Source organism: Theropithecus gelada, chromosome 13 (genome assembly GCF_003255815.1).
Source record: "Theropithecus gelada isolate Dixy chromosome 13, Tgel_1.0, whole genome shotgun sequence".
In the NCBI taxonomy this organism is placed as follows: Eukaryota; Metazoa; Chordata; class Mammalia; order Primates; family Cercopithecidae; genus Theropithecus; species Theropithecus gelada.
Window position 1 is genome coordinate 47,438,459 of NC_037681.1, and position 12,122 is coordinate 47,450,580.

General features: G+C 58.5%; 1 protein-coding gene across 1 annotated transcript; it reads left to right on the forward strand.

Moving 5' to 3' along the window:
- The first annotated feature begins 3,907 nt into the window (after positions 1–3,907).
- Positions 3,908–11,798, forward strand: EMILIN1 (elastin microfibril interfacer 1). The gene is made up of 8 exons (XM_025354671.1): positions 3,908–4,569; positions 5,497–5,616; positions 6,078–6,298; positions 7,466–9,394; positions 9,799–9,915; positions 10,376–10,393; positions 10,545–10,682; positions 11,073–11,798. The coding sequence occupies exons 1-8, from the start codon at positions 4,400–4,402 to the stop codon at positions 11,408–11,410; spliced, it is 3,051 nt and encodes a 1,016-aa protein (XP_025210456.1). The 5' UTR covers positions 3,908–4,399; the 3' UTR covers positions 11,411–11,798.
- Positions 11,799–12,122: the final 324 nt, after the last annotated feature.

Consider the following 12,122-nt stretch of genomic DNA (forward strand, 5'->3'; position numbering starts at 1 on the left):
GAAATTTATGGCTGCCTGCCAATACCACCACCAGAATGTCACTGCCACCATCACCACTACCACTGCACTCTAACTTTAGTCTCCACTGCAGCCTGTTTGCCCACTCAAGCCAGCAAGGGGAAGCGTCCTCCCTGGTGAACTCAGAGCCACTGATACCTTTGTGATTTCACAAACATTCATGACAGCTCCTAGGTCTTGTCTCCTAATTACATAAAAGCAAATGAAATGCAACTACTGCAACTATATTTCAAAGCCAATATTTTTTACCTGATACGCTTAAATTATACACAGATTTTTGAACTTCAGAGTGTAGGAGAGGGAATGGGTAACAACTGGGCAGTGACAAGATGGCTGGGGTGACTTTTCAGGTTGCGAGAGGCCTCCTAAGGGCAAGGAGAGGGAGAAGAGCAGAGAAAGAAAACCCATAGCAACAGCTGGGGCAATCTGGAGGGAAAGTGGGTTGGCTTCCTGCCAGGGCCAGAGCCAGAGCCTGGAGACCAGGGACAAAGCTGCAGCCTTCCACTGACAACTTCTTTGAAATCGGGATCTCCTGTGAACATTTCCTTCAAATCTCCCTGTGTGCTGATACCCAGGGCTCTAAGGGGCAACTACAAATTTCCGTTTCTGTTTGTTCCAGCATTTTCACCACCACCCCCACTGTTTTGTCCTGAGTCAGTCTCACTCTGTTGCACAGGCTGGAGCGCAGTGGCGCGATCTTGGCTCACTGCAGCCTCCGCCTCCAGGGCTCAAGAGATTCTCGTGCCTCAGCCTCCTAAGTAGCTGGGATTACAGGCACACACCACCACACCAGCTAATTGTTGTATTTTTAGTAGAGACGGGCTTTCACCATGTTGGCCAGGATGGTCTCGAACTCCTGACCTTATGGGATCTGCCCACCTCGGCCTCCCAAAGTGCTGGGATTACAGGCATGAGCCATCGTGCCTGGCCTAATGTTTGTATTTTTAGTAGAGATGGGGTTCACCATGTTGACCAGGCTGGTCTCAAACTCCTGACCTCAAGTGATCTTCCCACCTCAGCCACCCAATGTGCTAGGATTACAGGCTTGAGGCACCACACCCAGCCTGACCCTGTCTTTCCACAAACATTTTTCTTTTTTTTTTTTTTTTTTTTTTTTTTTTTTTTTTTTTTTTTTGAGACAGAGTCTCGCTCTGTAGCCCAGGCTGGAGTGCAGTGGCCGGATCTCTGCTCACTGCAAGCTCCGCCTCCCGGGTTCACGCCATTCTCCGGCCTCAGCCTCCCGAGTAGCTGGGACTACAGGCGCCCGCCATCTCGCCCGGCTATTTTTTGTATTTCTTAGTAGAGACGGGGTTTCACTGTGTTCGCCAGGATGGTCTCGATCTCCTGACCTCGTGATCCGCCCATCTCGGCCTCCCAAAGTGCTGGGATTACAGGCTTGAGCCACCGCGCCCGGCCACAAACATTTTTCTTAGCCATCAAGATCACATTCTGGGTCATAGGATGTCGGAGGTAAGATGGTTCAGAGTTGCATTGATGATTTGATGGCATTCATTCTCATGGCTTCCACCTATTACCCTGCATATGTTGGAAGAATCAATGGTCCACCATTGCTAACCATCCTGGACACTGGTTTCCACTAGGATGTGTTACTCTTATCTTAAATTCAGTATGTTCAAACTACGATCACTTTTCTTTCCTCCAAACCTGCTCTCTTCCCGACTTCCCCATCTGGAATCTTCTCTTGTGTCTCCCTTCATCTCGTTCCTCATTACTCAGGCAGTCACCACGCAGTTACAACGTTCCCTGCCTATTCATGGTCACTGTCACCACCAGAGCCCAAGACTGCATCACTTTGCAACGTAGAATTTGGAAGGAACTTCAGATGACACATAGACTCCCAGTGGTGTCATGGGATTTGCTGGGTCATAGATAGTGACAGGAGGAGCTGGGGCTACACTGCCTGTGCTCTGACACTGTATTCAATATTATCACTCATAATATCTTCTTTTGTGTATGCGTATATGCTTCTACTCAAAAACTTGCAATACAACCTCATAACCAGTCATTTGAGCCTCTCCCTAATTTCCACAATCTACTTCTCTGAATTTCGGTCCCATTTTTTCCTGACACAAAAAAAGAGCTAACGTTGATTGAGCATTTACCATTTGCCAGGCACTGTTCTAGAATGTTTACACGCATTGACTTACTTAATCCTCGTAAAGTGGGATGGAGAGTCCTGTTATTCCTTCGTTATAGCTGAGGAGACTGAGGCAGACAACTCTTCCTGAGCCTGAAATCTCTCTCCTTGCCTTGTCTCTGTTCTTGACTCCTGCCCCCCACCCTCACCCCCGCCCCAATGCTCTTCAGTTTCTGTCTTTTCCAGCCTCTCCTTTGACTGCCTCCCTCAGGCAGCTATCTTTTCCCTCCTCCTAGCTGGAACATACATCATCCCTCTTTCCTGCCCCTTGGCACTTGTTCTGTCCTGGCTTGTGACAGTTCTCTGTTTGGGGGCTTGTGTCCCATTCTCCAACAACCTCAGTTGCTCCTAAGTGGACAGCGTCTGAGTCTTACCTATGCCTTTGCTACCTGGGCACCTCCGCAGTGCCTGGCACACAGCATTCTCCTGTCTCCTTTCTGTCTTGTGCTTCTGTTTCTTTCTCCAAAGCATCCCACCACCTGGAGACCCTGGTCAAGCACTGAGGGTCAGGTGGTGACAGGGACCAAGCTTTTAGATCAAGATGGCGCAGGTGGAACTTTCAGGTCAGGCTGACGGCCCTTTGCCTGTCACTGAGAGCTATCAGACTCACCTCCAGACTAGGCACTGACTGCCTCTGCTGCTCTAGAGGTCGGTCCCGATTCACCTCACCCCACCTCCACCCAGTTATGGCCTGACCGTCACCAAAACAAGCCCAGGACCCATTTTCATTTATCCCTTTAAGAAAGGTTATTTGTCTTCCTGCCCACATGCCCTCTCCTGCTTGACAGAAGCCTGCTCCCCATTGTTAGGTGCCTTTCTTCCTCTTCTTTTTTTTTTTTTTTTGAGACAGAGTCTCGCTCTGTTGCCTAGGCTAGAGTGCAGTGGCGCGATCTTGGCTCACTGCAACCTCCTCCTCCTGGGTTCAAGCGATTCTCCTGCCTCAGCCTCCTGAGTAGCTGGGATTACAGGCGCACGCCACCACGCCTGACTAATTTTTGTATTTTTTGTAGAGACAGGGTTTCACCGTGTTGGTCAGTCTGGTCTTGAACTCCTGACCTTGTGATCTGCCTGCCTTGGCCTCCCAAAGTGCTGGAATTGCAGGCGTAAGCCACCACACCCGGCTCTTTCTTCCTCTTCTGTCGTCTGTGGATTTCCCATCTGCCTCAGTGGAGTAAGGACTCCTTTTCCTTCCTGGCCCAGTAGCACATTCTCCTCTCCTCCTTTCTCCCAAGTCACTGACCTGGTATTTAGTGTGTGTTCTCAGCCTTACCACTGATTTGCTGTGTTACCTTGGACAAGTTACTCTCCCACTCTGACCTCAATTTTCACATCTCTAAAAGGAGACTGCTGGACTAGATGGTGAGTGAAGTCCTGCTGAGCTCTCCAAGTTCATTCTCCCTTGTCCAGTCCTTCCATCCCGCCCTCCCCTCTGGGCTCCCTCTCTGGGGCCCTCTCCCCCAGGGGAGGCCTGCTCCAGCCCCAGGGGAGCTGCGACTCTGGCTCCCGTTCCCCGTCGGAGTGACCAGCCCTGGGCCTCCTTCCCAGCTTTGGCCCTGGCTCCATGTGGCCCATCTGAGAGGCTGGCCTCAAGCCCGGCGGCAACTCCACATTTCTGTTTTTCCTTTTTTTTCCCTCTTTCCCGGAGTTAACAAGAAGCAGATGTGGCGCACGATGGTTTGAGAGGTGGGGGGAGGAAGGGGGAGGCAGGACCGCCAGCCAGACAGGGGGGAAGGGAGGGGAGCCAGCAGGGAGGAGGAGGCCAGGGCCCGCCCCACGGCCACTCTCGTGCCTCCGAACAGCCACAGGGGCAAAGCCCTGTCACCCCCAGGATCCGGTCATCAGGGAAAGAGGACAGGGAGACCAGAAGAGGGCCAGCTGGGACGAGGGGGCGGAAGCCCAGGACGCAACTTCTGAGCCGCAGCTCCTGAGAGGGGCAGCGACCAGAGGCCAGAGGGGGCACAGAAAACAAACCCCCTCAGAAGTGAAGAGAAGAGCGGAAGGAACCGAGCAGGGACGGACAGGAGCTGAGGAGGAAAGAGGAGGGGAGAGGGGTCAGGCCAGGCAGCCAAGGAGAAGACGTGTGGACAGGGGCTGCCGGCAGGAAGCTGGGACGGACAGGACGGGCTCGCGCTGTCCTGTGGAGCAGCAGCATCCCTGGGGCCGGCAGAGGAGCCAGTGGCTGGGCAGGATGAGTCTCTGAGGGCCACTGTGGAGCGCCCCACCATGGCCCCCTGCACCCTCTGGAGCTGCTACCTCTGCTGCCTGCTGACCGCAGCTGCGGGAGCCGCCAGCTACCCTCCTCGAGGTTACAGCCTCTACACGGGGTCCGGCGGGGCCCTCAGCCCCGGGGGGCCCCAGGCCCAGAGCGCCCCCCGGCCAGCCAGCCGCCACAGGTAAGAGTCTGAGTCCCAGCCCAAGGCTTGGGTGGTGAAAAGGGGCTCAGAATGCCACCTCCGCCTGGCTCTCTGCCCTGGGCTGTGTCCCCTAATGCAGGGCAGAGGGGGAGTGAGAAGCCCATCCATCAGGTGGCTCCTCACATGCCCACCTTCCCACGGCACCTTTTCCAGAACCCCCTGAACACATATGCTCCCTGGGTCACCTAGGGGGTCTGCTCCCACATGCCCCCATGGGGCCCTGCAGTTACATACCCAGGGAAGCTGCCCTGAGGGGAGCAGGCCAGGCCTTCCTGCCAGCTGCCCTCTGTATCCCAGCCCCAGAGCCTCAGGGAGACCTTTTGTCCCCTTCTAGGGCTCCCTTGGCCCCATCTAGTAATCCATAATTCTGACACCACTCCCGCTATGTTCCCTCCAGCCCTTCAGCCAGACACAGATCAGAGGCCGGCATGAATGGGGCCAGGAGTATAGAACTGCAAGAGGGGCAGGCTCATCAATGGCTTATTCTCTACTTAACCCCGAGCTGGCCTGCCCGTCCTCTCCCGGAGGGGTGGGGTGGAAGCCAGTGTTCAGATCACCCACAGGGCCCAGCCTGGCTGTGCACACACGGCATGCCAAACTGGGGACTGAGACAGGCCCAGAAAGGGACACACGTGATCGTGTACATTCAGAGGCTCCCCAGCTGACTGCTCTGTGGTTGTGGTTTACCATTCTGCACCACTCCCCATCTTGAAAAGTCTTTATCTGCCCCTGCTACACAGGAAAGCGTGGGGGATAGGGAGGGTGGCCCTGCCAAAGTCCTTGCTCTCACTGATCCCCAAGGGCCCTGCATCTTTGGAGCCTTCCTCAGCCCCTCTGGTAGCCCCTGGGCCCTCCTCCAGGACGTGTATCTTTGGTCCTTGGACCCAGAAGGGGTTGTACCTACAGGAACTGGTGTGCCTATGTGGTGACCCGGACAGTGAGCTGTGTCCTTGAGGATGGAGTGGAGACATATGTCAAGTACCAGCCCTGTGCCTGGGGCCAACCCCAGTGTCCCCAAAGCATCATGTGAGTCCCAGGGCCGGGGAATGGGCCCTCGGTGGGAACTGGGTGAGGGCAGATGGTGGGTGGCTGACTCAGGGAGTCTGTACAAAGCAGGGAGCAAGGGCAGGACAGGGTCTAGGGTCGCAGCCATTTTGAGGAGATACTGAGACAACAGTTTGGCTGGTGGGAGACTGAGGGCAAACCTGCCTCACGCGCCAGCCCCAGATGCCTTCTCTGGGATGGCTCAGGCTCAAGCAGAGGAGTTCAAGGTTTCAGCGCAGGGCAAGGGAAGGAAGAGCAGGGATTTAGCCCTTGACCAAAAAGCTGACAGCTGTCAGCTGAGCAAGGCCACATGTTGGACAGTAAGAGGGACCCAGCCTGAGGGACAGGCCATGCCCACCAGCAGCTGCCCACCCCTTGGGACAGGGACCAGGGTCACTAACAATACAGGGAGGAATAAAGAGGCCTCCTTCTGCCTCTGCCAGGTACCGCCGCTTCCTCCGCCCTCGCTACCGTGTGGCCTACAAGACAGTGACCGACATGGAGTGGAGGTGCTGTCAGGGTTACGGGGGCGATGACTGTGCTGAGAGTCCTGCTCCAGCGCTGGGGCCTGCATCTTCCACACCACGGCCCCTGCCCCGGCCTGCCCGCCCCAACCTCTCTGGCTCCAGTGCGGGCAGCCCCCTCAGTGGACTGGGGGGAGAAGGTGAGCGTGGGAGCTGCTGCGAGGGCGGCAAGTGCCAGATGGTGATCCGATGCAATGGGAAATGTGGGGCCAGGCTGCTGGGGGAATCCCCCATGCTCTATGCCAGAAAGAAGAGAGGGGCAGAAGGGAGTTAGTGAGATCGCAGAGATTCCCTGCCCGTGTGTGTGTGTGTATGTATGTGTGTGTGTGCGCGCGCGCGCGTGTGTATGTGTGTGTGGGTGTGTGTGTGTGTGTCTCTTGGTGTTTGTGTGTGAGACAGCGAGCACGCAAAAGATGGAGAGACAGAAAAAGAAGGCTGAGAAAGAGAAGGTGCTCGCACACGCCCACATGTGGCCAAGATCCTTCAAACAGCTGCAGGAGAAGGGGGCATTCCTTTGAGAAGCTTGGTCCATGGGGACAGACAGTTGAGACTACAAATCCTAGCATGCATTGCACCTGACTACAGATCCCAGACCCCTCCGTGGCCTCTGTAGACCGCAGGTCCCAGCATGCAGCAGTCCCTGTGGCTTGCCTTCCCTCCTGCTTGCTGCACACCGGATGTGCCGTTTCCCTGCCCCGAGATAACCGTACTATAATTATGCAAACAGGAACTCCTGGCCAACTCTCACCGTCCACAGAGCCTCTTCTTTGTCCCCATGGTGTTGCAGGGAAGGAAGTGTCACCCAGTGGTAGCTGTTCTTGTGGCATCCAAAGTGCCTCCCCTACACTCCCATTTCGCCCCTCTTGACAGCCCCATGACAGAAGAATGTCATTATCCTTTCACAGAAAAGGAAAGAGTTTCCGAGAAGTTAAGAGGCACTCTGGGCAGGTGGAAAGGACGTGGACCTGGGGGCCGGATAGATGGTCGAGGTTTGAAACTTAGCATTGCCACTTATTAAACCTGTGATCCATAGCCAGGCTCCTAATATCTCTGGTCCAGTTTCCCAGCCTATATGATGGGAAGAGTTCATGGTATCTCCCCAGGGGAGTTGTTGGAGAACAGAGTCATGTTCAAATTTGGCCTAGAGGCATTCAGTGAATGGAGTTTCCTTTTTTCAATCTTGCCAAAATCACCCAAAGGAGAGACAGAGCCAGCCTGGGCATCTTACCCTTGCTGGAGCTGGGGTGAGCAGGGGCCCTGAGCTCTGGGGTCCAGCCTCTCTGCCTTCTGCCTTCCCCTCTCCTTAGGTCCTGGGGAGTCAGAGAAGGTGCAGCAGCTGGAGGAACAGGTGCAGAGCCTGACCAAGGAGCTGCAAGGTCTGCGGGGCGTCCTGCAAGGACTGAGCGGGCGCCTGGCAGAGGATGTGCAGAGGGCTGTGGAGACAGCCTTCAACGGGAGGCAGCAGCCAGCTGACGCGGCTGCCCGCCCTGGGGTGCACGAAACCCTCAACGAGATCCAGCACCAGCTGCAGCTCCTGGACACCCGCGTCTCCACCCACGACCAGGAGCTGGGTCACCTCAACAACCATCATGGCGGCAGCAGCAGCAGTGGGAGCAGCAGGGCCCCAGCCCCAGCCTCAGCCCCTCCCGGCCCCAGTGAGGAGCTGCTGCGGCAGCTGGAGCAGCGGTTGCAGGAGTCCTGCTCTGTGTGCCTGGCTGGGCTGGATGGCTTCCGCCGGCAGCAGCAGGAGGACAGGGAGCGGCTGCGAGCGCTGGAGAAGCTGCTGGCCTCCGTGGAGGAGCAGCAACGGCACCTCCCCGGGCTGGCCGTGGGACGCAGGCCCCCTCAGGAATGCTGCTCTCCAGAGCTGGGCCGGCGACTGGCAGAGCTGGAGCGCAGGCTGGATGTGGTGGCCGGCTCAGTGACAGTGCTGAGTGGGCGGCGAGGCACAGAGCTGGGAGGAGCTGCGGGGCAGGGGGGCCATCCCCCAGGCTACACCAGCTTGGCCTCCCGCCTGTCTCGCCTGGAGGACCGCTTCAACTCCACCCTGGGCCCCTCGGAGGAGCAGGAGGAGAGCTGGCCTGGGGCTCCTGGGGGGCTGAGCCACTGGCTGCCTGCTGCCCGGGGCCGACTAGAGCAGCTGGGGTCGCTGCTGGCCAATGTGAGCGGGGAGCTGGGGGGGCGGCTGGATCTGTTGGAGGAGCAGGTGGCAGGGGCCATGCAGGCATGCGGGCAGCTCTGCTCTGGGGCCCCTGGGGAGCAGGACTCTCAGGTCAGCGAGATCCTCAGTGCCTTGGAACGCAGGGTGCTGGACAGTGAGGGACAGCTGCGGCTGGTGGGCTCAGGCCTGCACACGGTGGAAGCAGCGGGGGAGGCCCGGCAGGCCATGCTGGAGGGACTACAAGGGGTTGTGGGCCGGCTCCAGGATCGTGTAGATGCCCAGGACGAGACAGCTGCAGAGTTCACATTACGGCTGAATCTCACTGCGGCCCGGCTAGGCCAACTGGAGGGGCTGCTGCAGGCCCATGGGGATGAGGGATGTGGGGCCTGTGGTGGAGTTCAAGAGGAACTAGGCCGCCTTCGGGATGGTGTGGAGCGCTGCTCCTGCCCCCTGTTGCCTCCTCGGGGTCCTGGGGCTGGTCCAGGTGTTGGGGGACCAAGCCGTGGGCCCCTGGACGGCTTCAGCGTGTTTGGGGGCAGCTCAGGCTCAGCCCTGCAGGCCCTGCAAGGAGAGCTTTCTGAGGTTATTCTCACCTTCAGCTCCCTCAATGACTCACTGAATGAGCTCCAGACCACTGTGGAGGGCCAGGGCGCTGATCTGGCTGACCTGGGGGCCACCAAGGACCGCATTATTTCTGAGATTAATAGACTGCAGCAGGAGGCCACAGAGCATGCTACGGAGAGTGAGGAGCGCTTCCGAGGCCTGGAGGAGGGACAGGCACAGGCCGGCCAGTGCCCCAGCCTAGAGGGGCGATTGGGCCGTCTTGAGGGTGTCTGTGAACGGTTGGACACTGTGGCTGGGGGACTGCAGGGCCTGCGCGAGGGCCTTTCCAGACACGTGGCTGGGCTCTGGGCCGGGCTACGGGAAACCAACACCACCAGCCAGACGCAGGCAGCCCTGTTGGAGAAGCTGGTGGGGGGACAGGCGGGTCTGGGCAGGCGGCTCGGTGCCCTTAACAGCTCCCTGCAGCTCCTGGAGGACCGTCTGCACCAGCTTAGCCTGAAGGACCTCACTGGTGAGGGGACAAAAGGCATGAGGGGACCCCTTTCAAGCCCCTTATTTTTCTTCCCCCTCCCCCAGCCCAGCTTCCAACTCATCTGCTTTCTCCTTGCTTTTCCCAGCATGAATTGCAGCCCCAACCACTATTCCAGGTGTTAGAGTTTGCCTGCAAGAGAGGATGCAAGGTCCTAGCTCCCTGCCCTCCCTCTGGCTGCTCACTAGGCCTGTGGGTGGAGAGAGGATGTTGCTGTGCCAGCCAGGGATCCAGCATATGCAGCAAGGGACCCCATTGCCCCCTCAGTCTGCAAAGCTCCACCTGTTCCATCTATCTTCTCCCTGTTCATGAAGCCACCACCCACCTTCCTTACCCATTGGAAACTCCTTTTATGGCCCTCTTTCAACTCAATTTTGTCACTGTAGGGCCTGCAGGAGAGGCTGGGCCCCCAGGGCCTCCTGGGCTGCAGGGGCCCCCAGGCCCTGCTGGACCTCCAGGATCGCCAGGCAAGGACGGGCAAGAGGGGCCCATCGGGCCACCAGGTATGTGCACTGAGACCCTTGCTGCAGTCAGGGTTGCCACTGCCCACCCTCCAACCCTGACCCCCTCTGGCAGCCCCAGGCTTGACATTCCACTCTGAACTTGACAAGGGGAATTGGGTCCTACTTGACTGATAGGGAAAATCAGAGGAAAGTGAGGAGGAACTGTGATAGTCACTGTGTTTGGTTAATGGGTAATAGGAGGCTAATGGATAATGTTGGCCCCACTGCAGTACTGGAGACTAAAGCTGAGTCTATTATGGCTGACTGGGGTGTGAAAAGCTGGGATGGCCCAGCAGTTGAACAGAATGGACCCTACCTATTCCTATTTTTCTTGATATCCCAATTCCTTCTTTGAAGTCCATGTAGCACCCAGCACAACAGAAGAGCCTCAGCAGATGTTTGCTGAGTGACTTAGTGAGAGCTGCTTTACTTCTCACTGCTCCCTTTCCTCTTCTCACAGGTCCTCAAGGTGAACAGGGTGAGTGCCTTTCATTTGATTCTTGGGGGAGAAGCGACTAGGGGTTGGAGGATGGAGGTCCTCGGGCAGCCCTGGGCTGGGGATCCAGCAGGGGAAGGGGGCTGGCACTCTGCCCTGAGCATCCCCTTTAACACCCACCCTTCCTGCTCAGGAGTGGAGGGGGCACCAGCAGCCCCTGTGCCCCGAGTGGCATTTTCAGCTGCCCTGAGTTTGCCCCGGTCTGAACCAGGCACGGTCCCCTTCGACAGAGTCCTGCTCAATGATGGAGGCTATTATGATCCAGAGACAGGTAGGCCTGGGAGGGGCTGGGTTGAACAGTTGGAGAAATGGGTAAGGTGTGCAGTGTTATCTTCCCATTCTTGCCTCTTCCGACAGTGTGAATCTTTTCATTCTCTGATTTGGGGAGACCTCGGCTCTTTCTTCATTTATTCATTCTCAGCCAGTGGGGAGAAGTAGTAGTCATTCATTCATTCATTCATTCAGCAGATCTCTACTGGGGTCTGCTCCTGCCCAGGCACTGTTTTAAGGGCTGGGGATGCATAGTGAACAAAGCCCCAAGTTCCCTGCTGCTTGCATTCCAGTGAGGGGAAAAGACCCAGCGGGTCCCTCCGGAGTCCAGGAGTTCTGGTGCGCTCCCCGGAGCTTCCCTGGCCCCCCTGACTGCTATCCTTGTTCCCAGGCGTGTTCACAGCGCCACTGGCCGGACGCTACTTGCTGAGCGCGGTGCTGACTGGGCACCGGCACGAGAAAGTGGAGGCCGTGCTGTCCCGCTCCAACCAGGGCGTGGCCCGCGTAGACTCCGGCGGCTACGAGCCCGAGGGCCTGGAGAATAAGCCGGTGGCCGAGAGCCAGCCCAGCCCGGGCACCCTGGGCGTCTTCAGCCTCATCTTGCCGCTGCAGGCCGGGGACACGGTCTGCGTCGACTTGGTCATGGGGCAGCTGGCGCACTCGGAGGAGCCGCTCACCATCTTCAGCGGGGCCCTGCTCTATGGGGACCCAGAGCTTGAACACGCGTAGACTGGGGTCCCGCCCGACGTGTCTACGCCGGCTGAAGAGACAGCGGGGGCGGCAGGCTCCCGGGGTCCCGCCTGGGACGCAGCACCCAGCCCTGGGCGAGCGCCGCAACCGGGCCCGCAGCGGCACCGCGCCCAGAGGGGCCTCTCCCCAGGCCCGGGGCGCGCCGGCTCAGGGAGGCCCGGGGCCGCCCATGGAGACTTTTGGCCTGGCGCGATACCCCCGGAACCCCTCCAGGGCCGGCCTGCGGAAGAGCCGATCCTCGCACCCTCCTCTCCCTCCACTGGCCCTCCAGGCGGAGTCCCTGGGGCTCCAGGCTCCCCCGCGCGGGCGCCGCCCACCGCCGTACTAAACGATCCAGGAATAAAGACACTTGGTTTTTCTAAAAAAACTAAACGAACCGTTCTGCTCCGGTACGGGGTCGGGGGCTGCCAGGCGTGCACAGGGCACGGGGCGGGAGAGACCGTGGCCTCCGGAGGGAACCCCGGGTACCGCACTGCGCTCGCCGCCTCCACCCAGCTCGGGGCTGCTGGCGGTTGGCTCAGGCAGCAAGCGGCGCCTGTCCGGCTTCTGCGACATCTCCCTAGCGTCCCGCCCATTTCGCCGGCGTCCGCCAGGGGGCGCTCGGCGTTCCCGCCACGTGAGGCTGCCGCCCACCCGGCGGGTCCCGCCGCTCCGCGGCGGAGGCGTGGCCTCGGCTGGGACTAACCCGGGC

What these genes read in the sequence shown, in the direction of transcription:
- EMILIN1 (XM_025354671.1), top strand. Translation starts at nt 4,400, where the DNA reads ATGGCCCCCTGCACCCTCTGGAGCTGCTACCTCTGCTGCCTGCTGACC. An exon ending in CAGTGGACTGGGGGGAGAAG is followed by an intron (nt 6,299 to 7,465) that starts GTGAGCGTGGGA and finishes CCCTCTCCTTAG; the next exon opens with GTCCTGGGGAGTCAGAGAAG. An exon ending in TAGCCTGAAGGACCTCACTG is followed by an intron (nt 9,395 to 9,798) that starts GTGAGGGGACAA and finishes TTGTCACTGTAG; the next exon opens with GGCCTGCAGGAGAGGCTGGG.